Consider the following 22,039-nt stretch of genomic DNA (forward strand, 5'->3'; position numbering starts at 1 on the left):
TTTGTTCTGTCATTTATTCTGTCTACTTGTACACACTGAACTTTTTAGCCTGTTTGGTATACTTTCTAGGGCAAGGAAGGTTTAGGGCTTTCATGAGAGATATTGTGATCATTTGAAAAGGTAGAGGAGTATGAAACAGGAATTATAATCTGAAGAATGGTAATGTGAGATTCCATGGACCAATTTGCACAGTCAAATTTGGTTTCCTCCACACAATGGTCTGTTCTGCATATAGAGAAAGAGTAGTATACATAGAAGTTAAGATATATTTTGGGAACCAGTTACCTTCTTTCTTTACTATGACTGGTGGACAAAGTGCAATGACAGTTCTGGAAAAAAGCTCTTGATTTGTGTATATGCAATCATGTACAAACTAGCTCCAGTAAGTTATGTACATCACTATGTGGAGGCATTTGACATGAAGAATTAGCCCTGTGGGTATGGGTTAGGCATGGTGTAGGCATTGGGGACACTATTTGGCTAGGGTTTGTGGCAACAAAAGAAGGGATGAGCAGAAATAGCATTGTTGTTTGTTCTAAATGGGGGTTGGACACATGGAAAGAAGCCTGAGGCAGAAGGTATTTTCTCTCCAGAATCTCCATTGTATGATTAGCAGGTTGTTTCCCCATCTCATTCTACTTCCTTCTGTGGTTAGCAAAACTTCAAGAGGGCATATATTCCCATAATTTAGTTCTTACTAGCTCTTGTCGGTGTTCAACTTTGTATTGCCTTCTGCTCCCCCTTAAGGCATGTTACTTCCATGCTGCTTCTTGTGAATCACTTCATTGAAGCAGTGTTGAATTGTTGTAGACCTAGTGTTGTCATTATGCAAACCCACAGGCTCCTTTAGTTTTTAATTTGCGCTTTACACAGAATTTGACAGGGCACATTAATAAAACCACAACTTCAAGCACTGTACCAGCTGGAAAAGAAGCACTTAAATGTAATAGTGGCAAGCTAGGGGCTCAGCACAGCTAAAGTAAAATTCTGTTCTGAAAGCTTCGAATCGCAGTAGAAGCTAAGCATGAATCCTTCATATTAAAACAGTTGTGTTCTTTTCAAATACATTGTTTTTAAGATGGTGCTTTCATCATTGGATGATGTGTTTATGGAAACTAAGTTAAGGATACTGGCTTTCCACATAATTTTTCTTATGCTAAATTGTGTCTTTTGTGTAAGCATATGTGCCTCTGTGTTTGTATACTTGTGCTATTTGAAGTGTGTGTTGACTCACAGTTACCCATTGATGTCCAGTTGGGCTTGATTATATCACCGTCTTGATTCACTTTTTAAAAAAAAATTGATAGAGTGATACTTCTATCAAGTTAAGAGTTTGTGAGATGGTGATTTCATTGTTTTTTTTAAAGACATGGTAATACCATGTTGGATCCAGAACCTGCCTCCTGTGAAAGGAAGAGTTTCTCTCACTGACTGTAATGTCTCCATGTCTCCAGCCAACTCGGGATGGGGGTTGGGGAGTGGATTGCCGTCTCCCTGTAACATGACAGCTTCTCTCACTCATCAGGGTCTCCAGACTGTGTGTAGCTTTTTCAAGGGAGCTGGTGAGGTCAGGAATGGGATGCTATGGGATGCAGGAGACACAAAAGTCTACTTCTCTCAGCATAGCTGATCCAGTATAAATCCTGTGGTCTGATATGTCCTGGGCCAGGATAAGTCATTTTGCTGCCTGAGCTAAATGACAAGATAGCAACCATTTCCTTTAGTTCTGCGTACAGAAGGCAACTGGACTAGCTCTTGGATCTCATTTCAGTCTAGTGACCAGATAGCATCTTTAGTCACATCGGAGGGTAGCAGCCCAGCTTAGGGGTTGCAAAGGAGGCCATATGGTACGCAGCTGTCCTCAAACATTTTGCAGCCACTGCTTGGCTCTTACTGCTGCATCCCCACTTCCCTCAGCATCTTCTGCCTTCGGCAGCTGCTTCACTCCAACTAGTGATAGGACTGGCATTAGTCCATTACTGATCTTATCTCAGTTTGTGAATCCCAAACTACCTATCAGTGCAGTCTTGCATATCTCTTTTCAGAAATAAATCCCATGGAGTTCAGTAGGGCATATTTCCAGATTTATAGAAGCATGGGTTAAAATATCAAACCTTATAACACCGAAATAGAGTATATTAATAATTTGTTTATTTTTATGCATTTGGGTTTTCTGCCCATCCCATAACAAATGTCTTGTATGTCCAAGTCTAGCTAAAATTTCTCAGAGATCTCCTTTTCCCTCTTGACCTGCACAATTTATAGCATTCTGCTAGTCCCTTAAGTATGTTTTACACGCCTTGACTCTGCATTCCTTTCTTATTTTTTCCATGCGTAAGTGCTACATACAGATATACATTTTGCGAAACTTTGGCACTGTTCTGTTTTTAGTGCATTCTGCCTTATTTCCCAGCTGAATTTTAAAAAAATTCTTTAATGCTCTTCAAGAACATGATCTGTAGTAGTTCTTCCATTTGCTATTCCATTGCCATTTAAGAGAGCTAAACTCTCTTAAACTGAAAATGTAGACTCTTCCTTGGCTTTGATTTCTGCAGACAATTCTATTAACTTTTCTTCTTGGCAGCCTTGATGTTTCATTGACATTCACCTGTAATCATTCTCAGAAACATAGTCCAGTGCCTAGAGAAGTCAATTGAAATACTCTCATTGACTTCAGATAAGGATATGCGTACCTTCTTCCTCTTTATCACTACCCAAATCCTCTTTAGCTCATTTTCTTCGCAAAAGCACTTGTCAGCAAATTGGTCATCTCTCATCTTGATTAACTTAACCTCTTACATATTGGTTTCCCCCCACCAGATCTTTTACTAAGAGTCTTTGTCTCTCAGTGGTCCCTCAGAGATGAAAATGTCTTCCTTTCTCTGTACAAAATGCATTTCCCTTTGGCATTTTTTAACCCAATATATAACCCAATATTCTTTCTCAGCTTTTCCCTACAACCCCATTGCAATCTGATTTTTTTCTGTGTAGGTCTTCAAAGAATAAAGCATCATGTGTGTATGTGAGATACTTCTTTAAATTCCTCTACATATGCTCTGCTGGGATGTATAGAAAATGTTGGACACTGGGTGGTTTAAATATCCAATGTACGTCATCTGAAAATAAGTGAATTGCTGATTAAGCAGTTCTTCTTCAAAGTAAAGCCTGCCTAAAGGCTGTATTTAAATTAGGATTCTCAAGAGTACTAAAGATTTTTGAGAGTTGTGTCATTGTGCTTATTGCTAGCTACCCAGTAAAGCTGTGCTCTGAGAATCATAGAATGATAGAGCTGGATTTATTTTATTTATTATTTATTATTATTTATTTATAACATTTCTATGCCATACCCATCGCAGAAGCCTCGGGGCGGCTCACAAGGAAAATAAAAATAGAATAGAACAACATTAAAAATTCGGAGATTCTCGGCCATAATTTAAAACCAATAAATAGCAACAACCAATTAATAATTAAAATATCGTTTAAATAAAAAGGTCTTGGCCTGGCGCTGAAAAACAAATAAGGACGGCGCCAGGCGGACCTCTCTGGGGAGCCCATTCCACAGGTGGGGCGCCACCACAGAGAAGACCCTCCTCTGGGTACTCACCCTCCTAATATCCTTCACAGAGGGCTCCTGGAGAAGGGCCTCGTCCGCGGATCTCAGGGGGCGGGAGGGCATATATGGACGCAAGTGCTCCTTTAGATAATCAGGATGGATGAGGCCAGAGGGCCATTGTGTCCTACCTGTTGCTCAGTGCAGGACTTAGGTTAAACCATTCCTCTCAGATGGCTGTCCAGCTGCATCTTGAATGCCTCTAGTGTGAAAGAGAACCTCTCTTAGGTAATTGGTACTATTGTTGTACTGCTCTAATAGTTAGGAAATTCTTCCTGATGTTCAGCTGGAACCTGGCTTATTGTAACTTGAGCCTACTATTCTGTGTCCTGCACTCTGGGACCATAGAGAAGAGATCCTGGCCTTCTTCTTTGTGTCAACCTTTCAAGTACTTGTCCTTTTTGCAGCCACATCACATTGTTCACTCAGCTTATCATTGACAACAATTCCAGGATTCTTTTCAGTGACCAGCAGGCAACCTGTGTGCTAGTTCCTTTTATTTTCACTGGAATTAATGCAGAAAAAATACCTATAAAGGTCTTGAAGGCATACTGCCTTTGAGCAGTGCTGTTCAGCACCATTGTGTTGTTCATCTTCATAGGAAATCTTAGATGTTAGTTATTAGATATATATTGTTCCAGTTTTGCAGAAAAGGAACTGAGGAAAGGAATTGAAGATGAAAATGAATGACTCCCCTGGGAATTTCTGACTGATAGTCCAGTATAGCATATACTGGGCCTCATACAATTTCTCAGCATATAAATCATGTCATATCATAGCTAAGAAAGCTAAACTGTGTGACTTGGCTAAAAAACCATATATTGGCACACCAGAATCAGAAACCTAGATTTGACTAATGGCGCAAACCATGGTTTGGCATGGTATCTCAGTTGACCTAATTAGGGCCAACATTCTTCTTCTGTTCCCTACACTATATAGAAATGAGAGAACTTGCACATGTATGAAGATGGGTGCCTCAAGACCAGATAACAAAAAGAAACAAGTAACTCTAAACAATGGTTTGCCTGTGTACATTTCAAAGCTCCAACCATATTTTAACTTCCAAATGGTGATTAACACAAATAATATCTATTCCATTTTTAAATGAAAGTAGCTGCATTTATTAACAAAAGCTATTATAGAAAAATAGAAGCGTAGAAATGTAATGTGGAAAGAATATTGGTATTTACCCAATATATACATGATTTCTTTCAGAGGCTGCTTTCTTCTGGTCTGTTTCTTGAACTTCATCTTGTAGTACTTTAAAATGCTATTATCAGTAATTGTAAGATTCCTACTGAAAGCCCCACTCTTCAGTACTGACTTTATTCTTCATTCTAACACAGCTTGCAAAAGACGGGGTGGGGGTTGGGTATGGTGGGCTGCTTTCCCAAATAATGCCAACATTGTGCTGGTGAATAGGACAAACCAATGCTCTGGCAGATTCAGCTGTCTGTTAGAGCCTTGTCCCTTGTTCTAAGCATTTAGGAGGAGACATTCCTTTGGTAGCAACACATGGTTAGGATTTCTGGCACAAGCTGTGTATGTAGCAAAATTGCCTAGAGCTATTTAAGACCAAAAAGAGGGAAGAAAACTGTAAAATGCACAAAGGACAACCTCTCTTTCATAGTGGGAGCCAGCAAATTTGTTTGTACAGCAGAGGTGCCTGTCTGTCTCTTGGGAATGCTACAGGACAAAGTACCCATAAATTTAAACCATGACTGTTTTCCATGTCACTGTCCATCTGAAACAAAGTGTGTGATCCCCAACTGGAAGTTTTATTGAAGCATCACTCATGTAGAACAAGTTTTTAAAAACCCAGTTACAGTTCTAATAATCTTAGTAATTCCTTGGGTTTTTTTCTGGTAAGGAACCCAAGGTAGCTTTCTCCATTTTGTTCTCACAAGAACCTTGTGGGAGCCTTTGAGCTTCAGGGGACTAGAACCTGGATCTTCTGAGTCCCACTTTAACTAGTGTACTATTGGCTTTGATTACTTTTGCTTTGAGACATTGTGTGCTGCATGAACAAGCAATCAGAACAGACTGGCTGGTTGGCTTACCTGTCATGCTTTGGCAAGGCTTAACCTGCCTCCCTGGTCTACACTGACTATAACATATAAGTGTTATTTGTTTAACTGGATACTTGGATAGTACTTTGAAAAGACAAAGGAAGTCTATGACATGGTCCTTTCATGTCACCTATAATTTAACCAACTGTGCCCAACTCTTTTGTATGATCTTCTGCTGAGCAGAAATCTTTCATATAATCAGCCCTAGGAACTAAAGACAGTGTTAAAAAAAAGACCAAGACTTCGCTGTTTGCCTGCATGCTGAGCTTCACCTTTCCCCTTACAGTTGATGCCACCATTGCTTAAACTAGTTTCCTGCAATTACATTTGGGTTTCATACCATGATTTCTACTTGCGGAATCCTGGTTTCATATCTGCTTTGTAAGAAGGATTAAATCACAGTTTAATTTGTAGCTGGGCATGTGAGAGAAGGAGAGGGGAGGGAGTACATGGTTTATTGGCCTGGGATTGTCACGACTGACCTGAGCACGAGATTTTAGTTTTGTTTTCACAGATTCAGTTTGTTTCACATGTATTGTATACCATGGTGGGCTAATAGCTAAAAAATAGCAAAATCTTTATTCAAGAAACATTATTTTTTTCTGATCAGTAAAGATGGGTTCTTTTTGCTTTTGAATCTAAATCTTATTGGGATAGATGTACATTTACAGCTTACTTTCTCTGGAACTGAAAAGGGCCCTTAAAGTAGGAGTGGATGTCATTTGTGTCATTTCCTACTACCAATTAGTTTAGAAAAAGCCATAGGCTGCAATTCTCAAGTCCCTGTGATAGTGCAAGCCCCATTAGTTTTAATGGGACTTGTGACAGTACAGCACTTTGAGGAGTGAGGCTGTTAACATAAATAGCTTCCCTCATGAACAGACATGGCAAATTTGTTTGGGTTTGAAATCCATCTTAAATAGCTACAAATCTAAATGTTGGAACTATATTTGGTATCTTTCTATGGAATAAATGAAAAAGAATTGTTAAGTGACAATCACAGTATATATATCAACTTGCTTAAGTTTTTTCCTTAGAAAACAGAGCAGGAAAATAACATATAAACATTAAGTGATAAAGTTGAATGCACTTCCATTTTCATCTATTACAGTTGTATTCCATTCTTCCTCCAAAGAGGTCCAAACACATGGCTCTTGTTTTGTACCTGTTTAGAGCATGGGTGCTCTAAGACAATTTACTGCTTGAGGCAGAGAAATAGAAGCAACCCCACATCCGGTCAAGAAGCATAGTATTAAGGGCAAGCCAAATTATTTTGGCGCCTGAGGCTGCAAATTCCTGGTATTAAACATGCAAAAATGATAAATAACAATTTGCTGCCATTTCATGATCCCCCCATCACTTTGACTAATAGCAGGGACCATAGCAGCATATTTCAGAGATATTACCTTTTCCTCCATCCCTTCTTTTAGGTGAGCCTTTCACAACCTGGTGGTCTCCATTGTTTTGGACTATGACTCCCAGCATTACTGATCATTGGCAACCATAGCAGAGACCTGTAGGACTTAGACCAAAACCTCTGGAGGGTACCAGGTTAGGGGAGGCTGTTTTAAGTGGTAGGATAGTATCAACAGTAAAGATAGAATGTGTTGCTCTGAACAAATGCATTCTCAAGCACATTCTTTCATGCTTTCTTGCTACAGATCTGGTCACTGGTTTGAGATCTTCAGGTATGTCCAGATGCCAGTAGATCATAAGCAAATGCAGTAGATGGACCTGTTCACTTCCTTGTTAGAATGTGGGGATGATGGCTACATGTATAGACCTGCTTCTGTTCCTCTGAAGAACACAACTGTTAACTCTTCACTGTTTTTATTTGTTACAATTGTTGAAGCAAGCATCCAATAAGTTTTCTAGGTTCCATTTACTTCATCATTGTGAATGGTTTTCCAGAAGCATATCTGAGCGGTCACACAACTTCTTTACCATGGTAATATTCAGACTCAGCTAATAAAAAGATGCCTTAAAAGTACCTGTAAACCCAAAACTTAGTCCAAGGATAGTCCTGGAGTTGCTTAAGACCTATACAAGAAGAGATTATTCCATGCAAAGTGTAACAGACCCTTTTAAATTGTTGGAGCATGTTATTTTGGGAAAAAAGGAAAGTCTAACATGCTTATTTGCCTATTGATCTTGAATATATATCATTAGTTCCTTTACAATCAATGAACACAGCAGGCTTCACAGCATGTATGCAAAGAACATGACCTTGTTTGACTGGTAATGTCGGTGGAAATGCTGGTTGGTAAGAAGGCAAGCATGACACACCAAATTAAATGGGTCTTTGGAAAACATCTCCAAAAAAGTAGCATCTTGGGTTCTAGAACCATCTTCTTAATTAAATGAATTCCATGAGTGATCCAAGCTGAAGATTTTTATAACCTGTCATTTCTCACCTTGTAATATACAATTTACTAAACACAAAATGTAAGTCATTTTTGCAAAAGTAAATGAAAACAAATAACTTCTGCAAAAGCAAAATAAAAATAAAAATGAATGATTACATGCACAATAGGGCTTTAAATATTTTGAACTGAAAAGGAGTACCCTACTACACGACCCATTAAAATCTGATTTTGAACAACCAAGGCTAATCTCCAAAGCTGGCAAAACAATCCTACACATGTCTACACAGAAGTAAATCACACTGTATTACAGCCTTATGACAAGGAAAAGCAGCGAGAGCAGGTATGCTGGGCATGTACAATCAAAAGAACATATCCAGTTTATTCGGACATACAGGAAATGCATGCAGCATGTAGGTAGTCCCAAAGGGACTGCCAAGATGAAGTCTCTACAAGATACTTTTAATACCTATCAGTTACATACACAGTTGTGGGGGTGGTGGGTGGAATCATGTAGGCAATTTGCCCTAGGCACATGAGAATAAAACAGTAGAGTTGAATGGATTAAGGCAACACAACACAAAAAGAAGAACCTTTAGGACAGGCAAACATAACCATGTCTAAGGTGAGTCCCTAAAGGAAAAACCTTTCAGGACAGGAATATTAGCATATATAAGGTGTATGTAGGGGAAATGACTTACTTAAGTATAAAGCTCTTCTTATAGTGTCAGTTTGTCCTGACATTTGCCAGATGGGATTGAGGGGTTATTGTTAACAAAGATGAACAGTTCCAGTTAATCTTCAGCACAAAAGTACGTAAAATTTAGTTCATTCTTTTTTAGCATAATTCTGTATCACTGCCATTAATTATTTTTCTTCTTCGTGTCTTGCATAGTTCTAAAAATAGTTTCCTGAAGGATAATAAGTAAGTTTAACATCTCTAATATCCCATTTTTCTATAAGATGGCCAAAGCTTCTGTATTAGCCTTTTGTAGCCAAAAGACTAATACTCTAGTGCAGGAGTAGGAGACCAGCCGTTTTGTTGTGCTCCAGCTTCCATCAATCCTATCTAGCATGCACAATGGTCAGGGCTTTTGGAGTCCATCAGTTTGGATAATCACAGGTTCCCTAGCCTGAAGTAGCACTAATCCACCTGTTAGGTTAGAGTGCTTAGATTTTTTTTAAATGCAATAAATGATCTCTGGAATTATTTAATATAAAGAATTAAATTATTCCTCAAATTAGTTAAAATCTAAATGGTTAGAAGGCAGGATTTTGTCCAGAACAAACCAGGACTCTGGGTGTGTAAGAGATATTTGATCTTTTTGTGTCCCATTATATTTCATATTCCCTTTTCTAAGAAGCAGAGTTGAAAACAGGATTGTACTGTGGAGGAAAGAGCTTTTCAAGTCTTTAAAGAATGTGCAATCTATACTTGCTTAGCTTTGAGCCTGAAATAATGGAAAAACAAAGGCAGGGTGCAAAAACAAAAAACAGGTCATTTCATTTTAAAACAACTCAATGAATTTTTGGAGACTTGTATGCTCTGATTTGGTTTAACAAATCCTATAATAAGAAAAATACTTTTGATACAAAGCTGTTGTTTCATCTGTACTTAAACTGATTATATTCATGAAATTTTGCATTACTGGGTTTTTTTACAGCTCTAAAAATGTATGGGTTTGCAATAGATGTTAAATGACTTCATTTTCAATCATCTTGAATGATGAACTCTACCCAACATATCTAAAACATTTTATGCTGCATTGGATAAATGCGCACTGAAGCAGTGTTGTACCAGTTTGGGTTAATAATTTGGGAATGTGGAATGGAAATACGATAATATCTGGAAAAAAAAGAGCAACTGCATAAATGCTTTGGGAAAGTGTCATTCTTTAGTAAGAAATACTGTGCTTAATTAATTCTTGCTCCTGGGAGGTCAGCCTGGGGCACTCATTATTGTCTTAATTGGTGGCATAAATCCTGAGGCCCTGGAGGAAGAAAAACGAAGAGTAGTTAAGAGTGGATGGCCTTTTGGATAAGCCTGAGCTGGTTGAAGCACAATTGGAGATTGTGACAGTTTACGAGTTCAGTGGGTTAGAGGTCTGGGCCTACCTAAATTAGGTTAGAGTGCATTGAATATATATATATTAAAAAAAGTGATCATTCACCCCCTGTATTTGGCATTCAGCCATGTTAAGGGACTCAGTTCTTTCTCAGATCAAAAGCACTTTTACTGCTATGGAATTATTTTAATCAGACTTCCCAAAGAGGCTAAAATTAATGTAGTGTTATTGTACAGAGGTATCTGTTGTACTCAGTGCACCCAGGTTTACTTTCAGTCTTCTAATTAGGATTTATAAGTGTCTAAAAATTCCAGTGATCTTTCCTAAAACACTCATTAACTCAAATGAATCTAAACCTCTTATACATAGTAAATTTTTCTATGTGGATCCCTCTTCTACCATTTATCTCCAAGAATTCCTGGATAAGTTTTCTAGAGTGAACTCTCATCTTGTGTTCAGGACTTGCCACATGCAATTCTCTCCTGCAGTTAGACATGGTGGATAAAATTGGCTATGCAGAGAATCTGCTTTTGATGTTCAGTCTGGAGGACACAATGGGTTCGGGCCGGGCGTGTTTTGCCCTATTAAACATGAGTGAGAGAAAAGAAAAACTGTATTTTTGTTTTCAACAATAAGTTCAATCATCAGCAAAATGGCAGTTGACCCAGAAGGCAGAAGGTAATCTGCCCTTTTATACCTTGGATGACCAGGTTGCAATGACAGACACTCACTAGATTGAAATTCCCACCGTGAGCCCTGATTGGCAAGTTCGAATGGAGAAGATTTCTGTGCTTACCTAGAGGGCTGGACTACCTGGAGGTTGGGCTGAGGGCTTTTGGTGGGGGATTACTGCCCGTTTCTGATGCCCTGCTAATGTTGAAGATGTTAGGATGTGCACCTGCTTAATGTTGGCCAGTGAGGTATGTCCTACCAGTCCACAGAACTCCTGGTGGACTTCCACAGGACTTGAAGGTTCTTCAGTTCTTCTTCAGTGAAAGAATGTGCTGCTGTTGGCCCTGTAGCTTTGGAGCAACAGTCTAATTTGGAATACTGATTCAGTGATACGCCCTAACAGGCAAAGCACAAGATTTAGTCCCGAGTGGTTTACTGGCTGGGATTGTTTGAACTGAACAGAAAGATTGTGAAGCAGAGCAGGCTTTAGGGATTGTCTCTCAAGTTAAGCCATCAACTAAGGAACGCAGAACAGAGACTTTCCTCTTGGACACAGTGGTCGCTTAGAGGCTGGAGGCTGGATTCTCCTGTCAGGCTGGATCATCAGAAGGGGAACTCCTGCAGAAGGGGAACTCCTGCAGGGGAACTCCCTCTGTATTTAAGCCAGTGCAGAGACTAAAGAATATTTTCTGGGAACTGTATCCAAAGTGCCCTCCAAAAAAACATTTAAAAAAACCCTTCCCTGCCCCAACTTTTCTTAAAGCTTGTGCTCTTGCTTGCCTTGAATCTTGGAGAGATCTTGACTAGATTTGAACTCTTGACTTTGACTCTGTCTGGATTCTAACTTTGAAACTTTCCTTTTGAATAAAGCATTGTGCCAATATCATCTGCCTAGATTATTGATTCATTGGAGTCTATAAATACTTCAAGCTTTGCTTCAGGCTCTAGAAAGCTAGTATATGTAAGCTGAATTTTCAGAATTTGTATCTGAATTTCTTTGCTTTCCTCTTCCCTTTCCAGCCTATTTTCCTTTTGTATCACTTGCATTAAATGGTGACCTCTTGGCAGGCATGTGCTGTACCTTCTAATCTTTCCACAGCATGTAGAAAATGGTAGGCACTACATAAGAAATGAATGATATATGTATCACTACTATTAGTATTCTAAATGGAGACTGTGGAAACAAGATTGGTTAAATTTATATTTCTTTTATTCAACTTTAACATTTATAGAATGCCCCATAGCCCAGAGAGCTATATCCTGCTTTTTTCCTTACAAAATGGAAGTGGGAATGACATGAAAAGGGCAAAATATTTTTTGATAGAACACAGTGTTTTTAATTTTAAAATGATTGATTGAAGGGGATTTATGGCCAGATTAAGATGTAGAAACTTTATTTACATTATGAAAGAGTAGTATATACTGGGATAACAGCCCAGTGGCATGATGAAGTCTGCCACATAAGGGTTTATGATGTAGATTATTTATATTTGCAGAAAGACGCCCATGCAAAGGGATGGGTTCAGGTGTTCCTTCCCACCTGTCAATGCTGGCATCAGGTGAGCCTTACTAGGTCACGACTGAAAAGGCCTTCCATCTTGTTGTGATCCTCTGAATCTCCCTAAGCAAAGGTGCTTGGAGATGGATCTCAGATGTCAGACTATCACCAGAAAGGGTCTCCTGCAGGTATTGTGGTCCTGACCCTTATAAGGCTTCTTGGTTCAAACATTGATTTGGTCTGGAAAATATACAGAAATGTGTATATATTGGAACCTTACATTGTATTAGGATTATTATTTTGCTTCTATGCCATCCAGAAGCTGAGGTTCTCTGCCTCATTCACCACAATTCATTCCAGAAATATACTTATTTTTTCAGATGCTGTTAAATCTTGGATACTGACAATTTAGATTTTTACCTGGTTTTAGTGGAATCTGTTATGTATCATGTATGCTTTATAATCATGGGTTACTTTATAGGCCTATTATGGTCTAGAGTGGTGGGGTAGAAACTTTCCATAGAATACGTCTAGCATCTAAAACCTATCATGTATCATTCTGAACACTCTGAAGCATATTATTTTGTTTTACTGTCTTTTGTTTATTATTGTGTATTTAATTGATTGTTTTTGTTGCTATAATGTGTTTTTATTCTGCTGTAATCTGTTTAAAGAGCCTCCAGACCAAAATAGCAGTAGAGAAGTTTAATAATCAGTCAGTCAATCAATCAATCAAAGAAAAGGTTGTAGGTAAATTTGGTATGATAAAAATCTAGTGCAAGCTCAAAAAAGTAATAAAACACATGTATTCCTCATGTGACTATGGTTGTCATCTACTGAATGTGCACCAAAGTATAAATTAAATCACTCCAGTCAGAAGATACACTTTAGGACAAAGGCATGTGGATTTCACTGGAAGTTGTTTGTTACTGATACAGTATTGACAGTTCAAAATCCAACCTCACCAATATCTATGATACAATTAAGTTTTATTCCCTGCTGCTTAGAGCTGGTTAATGCACTTGTAATTGTCTTTCTGCCAACTGGCCAAAAGAAACAGAAAAGACAGAGCCTTATTTTTCGTATCCTTGTAAAAAAAAAATGACTCATATTTGCAGTGGGACTGCAATCACACCAAATTAGGGCTGAATGTCATGCCAAATGACCTCCCAAGAATATGTTAGCAATAAGTAGCCCCAGGGACCAGATGATTCCCACAAATATAGTTGGTGCTGGAATTGATTTCAGTGACTCTAACTTCTGAGTAAGACTGGTTCGGAAAAGAGACAAAAGTAAAATTTCTTGGAGCATTAAGAGGGTAAAAAAGATAACTACGTGGCTTCGTTGCATTTCAATGTGACTGGAAACCCAAAGTACAGGCATTCCAATTTTTACTTTTTCCTAAAGTACAGAATAAACTAGGCTGTTCTGTGAGTATCATTCCATAAAATGCAGAATGTCACTGAATTTTATGATAAGAGAGGCCACATCTAGGGAAAATCTGCTTTGTGTGCAACTCTTAAAAGTGCAAGAGGCATTTTCAGATTGGTACCTGGCAACCATAATCAAAATTTCATTGAGCATGTGTTAGCTCATCTGAATTTAGAGAGAGCTTTGTCCTAATCTGCCTTTGCCTTGGATCATTTTACCATACCTTTGAGCAGACCCTGTTGATCACCTTTACGTTAGCACAGTGCTTGGAAAATAAGCTTGTGTAGATCTGTATGAGTATTTGAGTGCTTTATACTGCTATTCTAGCTTCATGATAGTCATCCTGGCCCATTTTTTGCAGAAAAGCCAAATCAGCAAATGCCTTTCTGGAAGGACAGATATTCAGTCTACACAAACGTGATTAGTGGATTGCTTCAAAGTTCTGTGTCTCTGCTGAGCCACTTTCTTAATGAACAGAAGCTTGCACATCATGCAGTTAACTTACAACTCAAAATTTCTACTTGGAATTCATCTGCCCCTCTAAATAAGACAAGGCATGCCACATACTGGAAATCATTCTAGTGATTTAAGAACAAATATATTGTGCCAGGTCAGGCAATTTCCTCCTTCCTCCACACCCTTTTGAGACACAGAATAGTCATAATTATGGATTTTAAATCATATGAATTACTCACATGATATATATGCCTAAGGAGAAGGGACAGCATGATTTGGGATAGATTAATCAGACATTTTAATGGGGTTTGTTATTATGACATACATTCCATTGGATGGGTAGTCAAATGCCCTTGAATTTTGAGCAAGGGGGCATTTGGCTTAGCATCAGCAAGGATGTGATGCAAACAATGGCTTCCTTTGTACCCAGATGGCACTCTGAAGTTCTTTGTGACACTGGTTATTAAATCTGTTCAGATCTTCTTTAAGCAACCTATCCCTGAACTAAACTCTTTCATGTCTGACATAGTAAAAGACACGCATTACAAAAGTAAATAGCAACAAGGTTGGCCTTTTATTTTTTTGGCATTGTGTTAAAGTAACATTGTCTAAATGGGTTATTTTGGCTTTAAATAATGGACCTGGTAACTGGCTTTATTTGCTTCCCGGGCACATGTGGTTTCACATACCATCTCTGCTTTCAGTGGGACAGATAAGGTATCAACACAATTAAAAGTGAAAAATAATCTGTCTGCTTTGCCAGTGGTGAATGCTCAGAGAACACACACTGATACAATAGATTCTGAATAATTTATACAAGGCGTATTTTTTCTTCCCCCCTTGCAATCTGTAAATGAGGACACCTAATGCGACATGGCCAGGATGATACTCTATCCATCTCCCGTTAAGATAAGAAGATGCTGCGTGGGGTGGGGGTGGGGGGAGAAAGCAGAATGGGGAGGAGTATGTATTTCAGTCTTCATAATTTGGAAATAAGGGAAGCAGGGAAGGGTAGAACTAATGTGAGAAGCAGTAGCTGTTCATAAGGGTCTACATTTATGGCGGGGGAGAGAGAGAGAGAAGAGCAAATTAGATATTTCAAAAAACCAAATTAGTTCATGTTCTGTGCTGCTCCTGCATTCATTTTTTCATTTACTAAATTAAAACCATCCATGTTCTTTCCGTCAATTGTTATTATGCACAACATGTTAGAAGAAAGCACGTCTCTGGCTTTTCCCACTCTTCTTCACGCTATATTCAAATAGCAAATATAAGAGATGCAAGTTTGAACATATTACTCTCCAAGTATATTATATTTTCTATGCAAGGCTAATAACCTTCCTGCTTATTTTTGTCACTGATGCTCCCATGCGCCTATCGTGGAGAATTGATGTGGGTTCTGCAGTACCCATTAACACTAATGAGAATTGGTCATGTAAATTCCTTATGCCTCTCGACATAATACATCCCTCGTAAGAATGCTCAACACTAATAAATAGACCAAAATGTGGGCAAATGGATTACTTAAAAAAATACTCAAGTGACTTCATACCCCACTGGCTATTAATTTAAAAACATTATGTCATTACTATTATTGTTATTACAGATTATAAATTATATGTTTCCATTTTACTACACGTGTAGTTTTCTTGGAAATGCCAAATATACAAGCCAAGATTGGAGCCTGTCATAGTGTGAAATTTCAGGTCCATTTCCTGCCTTCATGCTGCTGGTGAACAACACAGCGTGAATTTTTCTTCTGTTCCAGGCAGATTCTGAATGGTATCTGGTCTAATCTGAGATAGCAAGCACCAGCTTGGAGCTCACCATGTGTACAATGACCAATCAGGGAAGAACTAAATGCCATGAAGCAAGAATAAGGCTCCCAAACTCATGTTCAGGGAAGTCTCAGCTGGAAGGATAAATGAGCTAGGCATCTGCTCATTTCACCTGATGATTCTGCTATAGAAATCCCCCTGCCTCCCTCAGCTAGATTTTTCTAGCCTATTTCCTTCCTTCCCAGGTAGTCTCTAAGACCAGAAGAACATCCAAAAGGAGATGCACAGGGGAGAGGATTTGCAGGAGAGAAGCATTGGAGACATAGGAAGTCTTGAACACTACCTCCTGGTCCCCTCTGACATTTGCCAGTTCCAGTTTTTGGAGGACTCCCTCAGTGAGTTTACCTTCTCACAGCCATTGTCTCCACCTGCTATTGCTTCTTATCCCCTTTCTTATCATTACTACTACTTGCTTGCTTGACAGGCGGAGAGCCAATGAGCGAGTGGACAGAGGCATCTACTGCTCTGCCATTGTTGCCTGTGGGAGAGTCAGGTGAACAATCAGGTGCAGTGGTGAAGAGGAGGAACAAGGGAAGCCTTGTTAGTCGTCTCCTAGTAGAGTGCTGGCCCGTAGCAGCTGCCCAACCCTGCCTAACATGAATGCTGTAAGTCCTCATTGCAGAAATAATGTACACAAACACCAGCCTTACAGGGCACTGCTACTGCTTGGATGGGAATTAGGCATATCCAGTTCAAGTGATCTACGTATGTGCCAGTGTGACAAAGAGCCTGATTACACAGGATTACACATATTTTTCATTAGTAGTCACACCACTGAGATAACATGGAACAGCCTTCCCAAATCTGTAAGAAACCAGCAAATGATGAGGCATTTGGAAGAAAAGAGATGGACCCTAAAGTAAAGAGTGAGTGATCTGAGGAACCCTGAATGGCCATATTGGGACCCCAAGGAGGGCCTGATTTAGCAATAACATTTTGTAATCAAGTATACAAGTTTTTATAAATAGTTTCTTTAGCTTTTCCATATGTTGTCAGTTCTTTAATAGCCTAATAAGGCAGTTGTATCAAGCTTGCCTACATGCTCAGTCCCATCTGTATACATTATGCAGCTCTACTAGGAGCTTGACAGCATGTCCTCAGTTTTGTCACTTAAGGCTCACATATCGTGGAGTTTGTGCAGTTTGCAGTTGCTTGTAGACTGCAGTGACTTTCTCAGACTCCATCAACATGGTCAGAACCAGCATAATAAATAAACACCTACTGTGAAGAATGCTGTCAGTCTGAACATCTTGTGCATAAATTGTATCTCAACATTTTGCTGTGAGGGGCAACTTAATGTATTAAATACATCTTGTCCTCTGCTGCTCATGGGTAAGTGAGCAGTGAGACCTTCCTGTTCTGGTTACCAGTTCATGCACTTCCTGTAAAAGAGAGGAGGAGTTTCATTTTCCTCCTTGAGCAATTGTAATTAATCCCTTTGCTTAAAAGGATTGGCTAGGTCTGGTAGCCTAAAAGGACAACTGTCAAACAGGTGACCTATAAATGCAAGTCAAATGGCTTAGATATCCTTTCTTGTAATGATTATAGTGTGGGTTTTGTTTCTCATGTTCTGTGGATTGGGTAGCTCATTTTTAAAAATGCATTGTTGTTTTGGTTTCCCGTCATACAAGCAGATACATGAACTTAGTTCCAAAGAGCCTATTCCACAAACTGAAGGCATTTCTGTCCATGCAAGATAGTTGTCTCCAGTTTCAATTTATTATGTACCCACATGCACCAGCTCCAGGCCCCAACATCTTGTTGTATACCTTTCCAGAGTAGGGATTGGGCCAACTTCACCTATAATACAGATTCTTTTTCACTGTGTCCATGCATTGCACATAAGGATTCTGCATATGTTCTGAAGATTCTACAGCTAAGGATTTCAAAAGTTGTTGACTTGGATTCAGAAGAGGAAGAGATGGGCTGAAATTCCAAGGCCAATGAAGAGGTCGAACTAGGCACAAGCCAGACACTGAGAGCCAGACAATTTCAAGGGTGGGGTGGCAATGTGTTCTAGGGATCAAACTGAGATGGATGGGAGTAGTCCAATCATACTACATCAGGTTAAGAACGTGGACCATTTGAGAAACATTCACCATTTCCAGCCATTGGTCCATAAGCGGCATGATCCACCTGGAAGGTAGAGACAGTTCCATTTCATTTGAAAGGGAGAAGAGGTATTCAATTTGTAATCAACTTCTTATTGTAAAGTTGCATTTCCCTAATTGCCAGTCTTCTAACTTTGCTTGTGCTTTTTGTCACTGACTCTGCAATAGTTCTTTTATACCAAAAAGCCAGCCTGACTGGTCAGGTTTAACACAACAAAGACATTAGTTAAAAAAGTGTTTTGTCTTGATCTGCTTAGAGGAAAGGTGAGTAGACTTGCTTGTGATTTTGGTCCTCAAGTTTTCAGGAGCATGTTTTCCAGGACTGCAAAGAATTGCAGGAGGAGGAACAACAGGAAAACCTAATTGCAGAATCTGACCCCTGCCTGTGATACTTCGGATACATTTGCTCAAGACCAAATCTCCCAGCTGGCTTATAAGTTTTCCCCTGGCAAAAGACAAGGTGACATGCCCTGACCCCTTCCACACAAATGACCGACGAGCTAGTTGAATCTTACTTCATTCCTGACATTGCTATAGCTTTATCTGTCACTCCTGAATGCTGCAGACTAGTTTAGGAGGCTTAGGTTAAGCCACATGGAACATGTAGCTCTTTCACAACACCCTGCCATTCCTCCCTGCTCCCTACCGTTTGCTGCCTAATGGTAGAGTGGCCCTGCAATTCTCTGTTGGGGAGGGGGAGAATTGCTTTCCTCCAATCAAGAAAGGACTGAGAATCTAACTGAAATTATGTGACACCATGTTGCAATTTTATGAAGGACCGAAAATGAGTATTTCTGGGTTCTTAAATTACCAAAATGATTACTGAATGGACTTGCCATGGGGCTAACATTAAGGTATTTTGTGTTGTTTGTTTCCCCCAGATGTGTTTAAAATATAGAATGAATCAGGGTGAGTAAACAATGATTTTTTAAAAAATAAAAATCAGCTGTTTGGTTTAAATTAGATTTATTTAAATTGGATTTTTTTTCTCTTTTAATTTGATGATTTTTTTCCATTCTGGTTTCATAGATATATTGGTATGAATTCTGACTTAGGGTTATTTATTCATTCATTTATTTATTTGCTTACGTTGCTTTCTATTCTCCCCTTCTACACGAACTCAGCATATCTTATAATCACTGATAAAACCAACAATGAGAATATAATTAGAATTAAATTAAAATCAATTAAAAGCTCAAAAACAGAGTAAAAACAGTATTTACTTGTCTGAGTTAATAAAATTTGTCATAGTTAATAAATCTCATTGTTTTCAATAGATCTAGTGAAGGTATGACTAATCTCGAACTAACTCATAGTTTTAAAATTCTGGCATTATGAAAGTAAATAGGAAATGTCAGTTGTATAATTATAATCCATAAGTACATGCTATTGAACTGAAGTGTTTTGATTGCTTTGAAAGTCAATCAAGATTGTCTGTTTATAGAGTGTTTAGCTGTATCCAGAATGGCATTTTATTTTTAAATAAACATGGATGTTATAAAATGACCTTGTCCTAGTTTTTACAATTCATTTTTACTTTTAATTTCTTCAAAACAAGACAAGTCTAAACAAAGGAAAGAAAAGATACACACACACACACACACACACAGATGCAAATAGCTAACCGTCTGAAAGGAAGTGTATCTGTTATTACATAAGCTTCAACAAAGGCAGACCAAATATCTGTATATATACCCATTTAAGACTGACGCCTATATGTCATCTGCTCAAATATTTAAAGCGTTGTTAGGTCTTCAAGCCATTATGTTATTTGCAGTGAGCTTTTATTTTTCCAGTGTTACGGTATCAGCCTTTAAGCTGTCAAAATGGCACGGAAAATCCATTTGTGATGACCATGCTTTAATTTCAAAGAAATAGATATATGATGTGAGAGAAGCTATCTATAGCAGGACATATTTAAAAAGTACTCCGGTACAAAGTGCATTGGTATTACAACTTCCAGTGGGGTAGCAGAGACTGAGCTCCTCCTGCAGTCTTGATGAATGACTGCTCCTGCAGAAGCCTTAACAAAGCAGCCATGTTGTTCCTCTGCCAGGTTGCAACATAGGAAACAGCATTATACTGAGCAAGACCGTTGGTCCCTATCGGGGGTTCAGCAGAAGTTTTTCCAGCCCTGCCTGGAGATGTCAGACTTTCCCCAGCTGAATGTATGGACCAGGGCTTTGACCTTTCTTTTCTGAATGCTTTTTCTATATACTGCGTGCCTGTACCCTGCTCGTATACCATTGTTTATTTTTGAGTAAACGACCTATGTTTTCAAAGGAGCATTATTAGATCTTTAATATTTCATAAAGGCATGAGGGTTGTCAAATACAGTCATAATGTTGCAGCTCCTTCAGCAACTTCACAGAACAAATGGTAACACAATGAGAGATTTCATTCCCCTTTTTTCTGTTTGATTGCAGGGTTTTTTCCGCAGAAGCATTCAGAAGAACATGGTTTATACATGTCACCGAGATAAGAACTGTGTTATTAATAAAGTCACTAGGAATCGCTGCCAGTACTGCAGACTACAGAAGTGCTTTGAAGTGGGAATGTCCAAAGAATGTGAGTTGATCGTAGAAATGGTCTTGTTTGCCTTATCTGTCTATCTGTTTGGGTTATGGTGATGGTTGTGAGAAAATGGCTACCTAATCAGACATATTTGGGTCAGAAAGGAGTGTGGCAGCTATTTTATAACAACTCAGATGCCACTTTTTATTATTTTTTTAAAGAAAGTATTCTTAATATCACACAGGGCACGTCCAGGTAGGAAAACATAGGGAGTTTTCCTGCAGGACTTGGATGTATAGAATGCTCACAGGTGACACAACTAGGTTGGTGAGGATAGAAGCAGCGTCTCCAGATAGGGTGAGAATGGATAGTATACTTTACTTGAAGGAAAGATACATGGTCTTTCACACGTACCAGCTCCTACTTTTTGTGGTTACTGCTTTCTATACTTTTAGTGCTAACATATTTACTCTTCTGCACATTAAGTTTTTTTCTGTAGACTTGTATACCTGTACAAATGTGTGCATATATAAACACGGTGATGCACACACACTGCCATCCAAATGCCAAGTGTTAAAGTTTGTTGTTTAGGTCCAATGGTGTGAGAGAAGCATGTGGATAATCAGGAAAAGATTGAAGGGGAGGTTACAGAGGCATCTCTCAGGCTGTGAAGTAAAGTGGGCATGTGCAAAATCAGAATGAAAGAGGACAGCTTTGAAAATGGGGTGTCTGTTAGTGAAGATTGGTGGGCAAGCCAACATGTGCACAGGCAGATTTAAAAATAAACATGGACAGTGGCTGGGATGAGTCGGGAAACATTTGTCCAAAGGACCTTTGATAGTACTGCAGAATAAAACTGACAGAATACAGCTTCTTCGTTTCTCAAGCTCAGTGCTACACAGCAGCCATGTAAATAAGCTCTTAGTTTAATGAAAAAAACAAATTCAGCCCCCTCCCCCAGCCAGCAGGATTGGTGTCACAAAAAATCACTAGGAAACAAGAAGGTGCTATTGACATTTAGAATGAATACAGAATACAAAAGTACTCCCAAAATAAATTAAATCTGGGATGACGCCCTCACACATGACAAATTACCCACTAAGAGAGCTGGTGAGGTATAGTGGTTAAGAGGACTGGCCTGGAACTCAGTCCCACTTGACCATAAAGCTCATTGGGTGACTTCTGGCCAATTACTGCCTCTCAGCTTAACCCTCCTCACAGGAAGTCAGTATGGAGAGGAGGAGAACCATGTAAGCTACCATGGCTTACTTCCTAGAGGAAGAAAGTCTTAATAATAATAAGCACCGAGCATATTCACTGGCCTCTAGGGCTCATGGAGTATTCTGTTGAAAAAGAAAAATGGGATAGCAAAAGGGCAGTGAATTTGTTTGCTTTAGCCCCTGGCAACTTA

The 22,039-nt window shown here is 39.0% G+C and overlaps 1 protein-coding gene across 1 annotated transcript in view; it reads left to right on the plus strand.

Moving 5' to 3' along the window:
• The window catches only part of RARB (retinoic acid receptor beta), a 108,733-nt gene that overhangs the window by 32,951 nt on the left and 53,743 nt on the right, over positions 1-22,039 (plus strand). The window contains exon 3 of the mRNA XM_044449429.1: positions 20,541-20,682. Coding sequence (XP_044305364.1) covers positions 20,541-20,682 — 142 coding nt within the window. The remainder of the gene's footprint in view (positions 1-20,540; positions 20,683-22,039) is intronic.

The sequence above is a fragment of the Varanus komodoensis genome, unplaced genomic scaffold, assembly GCF_004798865.1.
Source record: "Varanus komodoensis strain SLA01 unplaced genomic scaffold, ASM479886v1 scaffold58, whole genome shotgun sequence".
Lineage (NCBI taxonomy): Eukaryota > Metazoa > Chordata > Lepidosauria > Squamata > Varanidae > Varanus > Varanus komodoensis.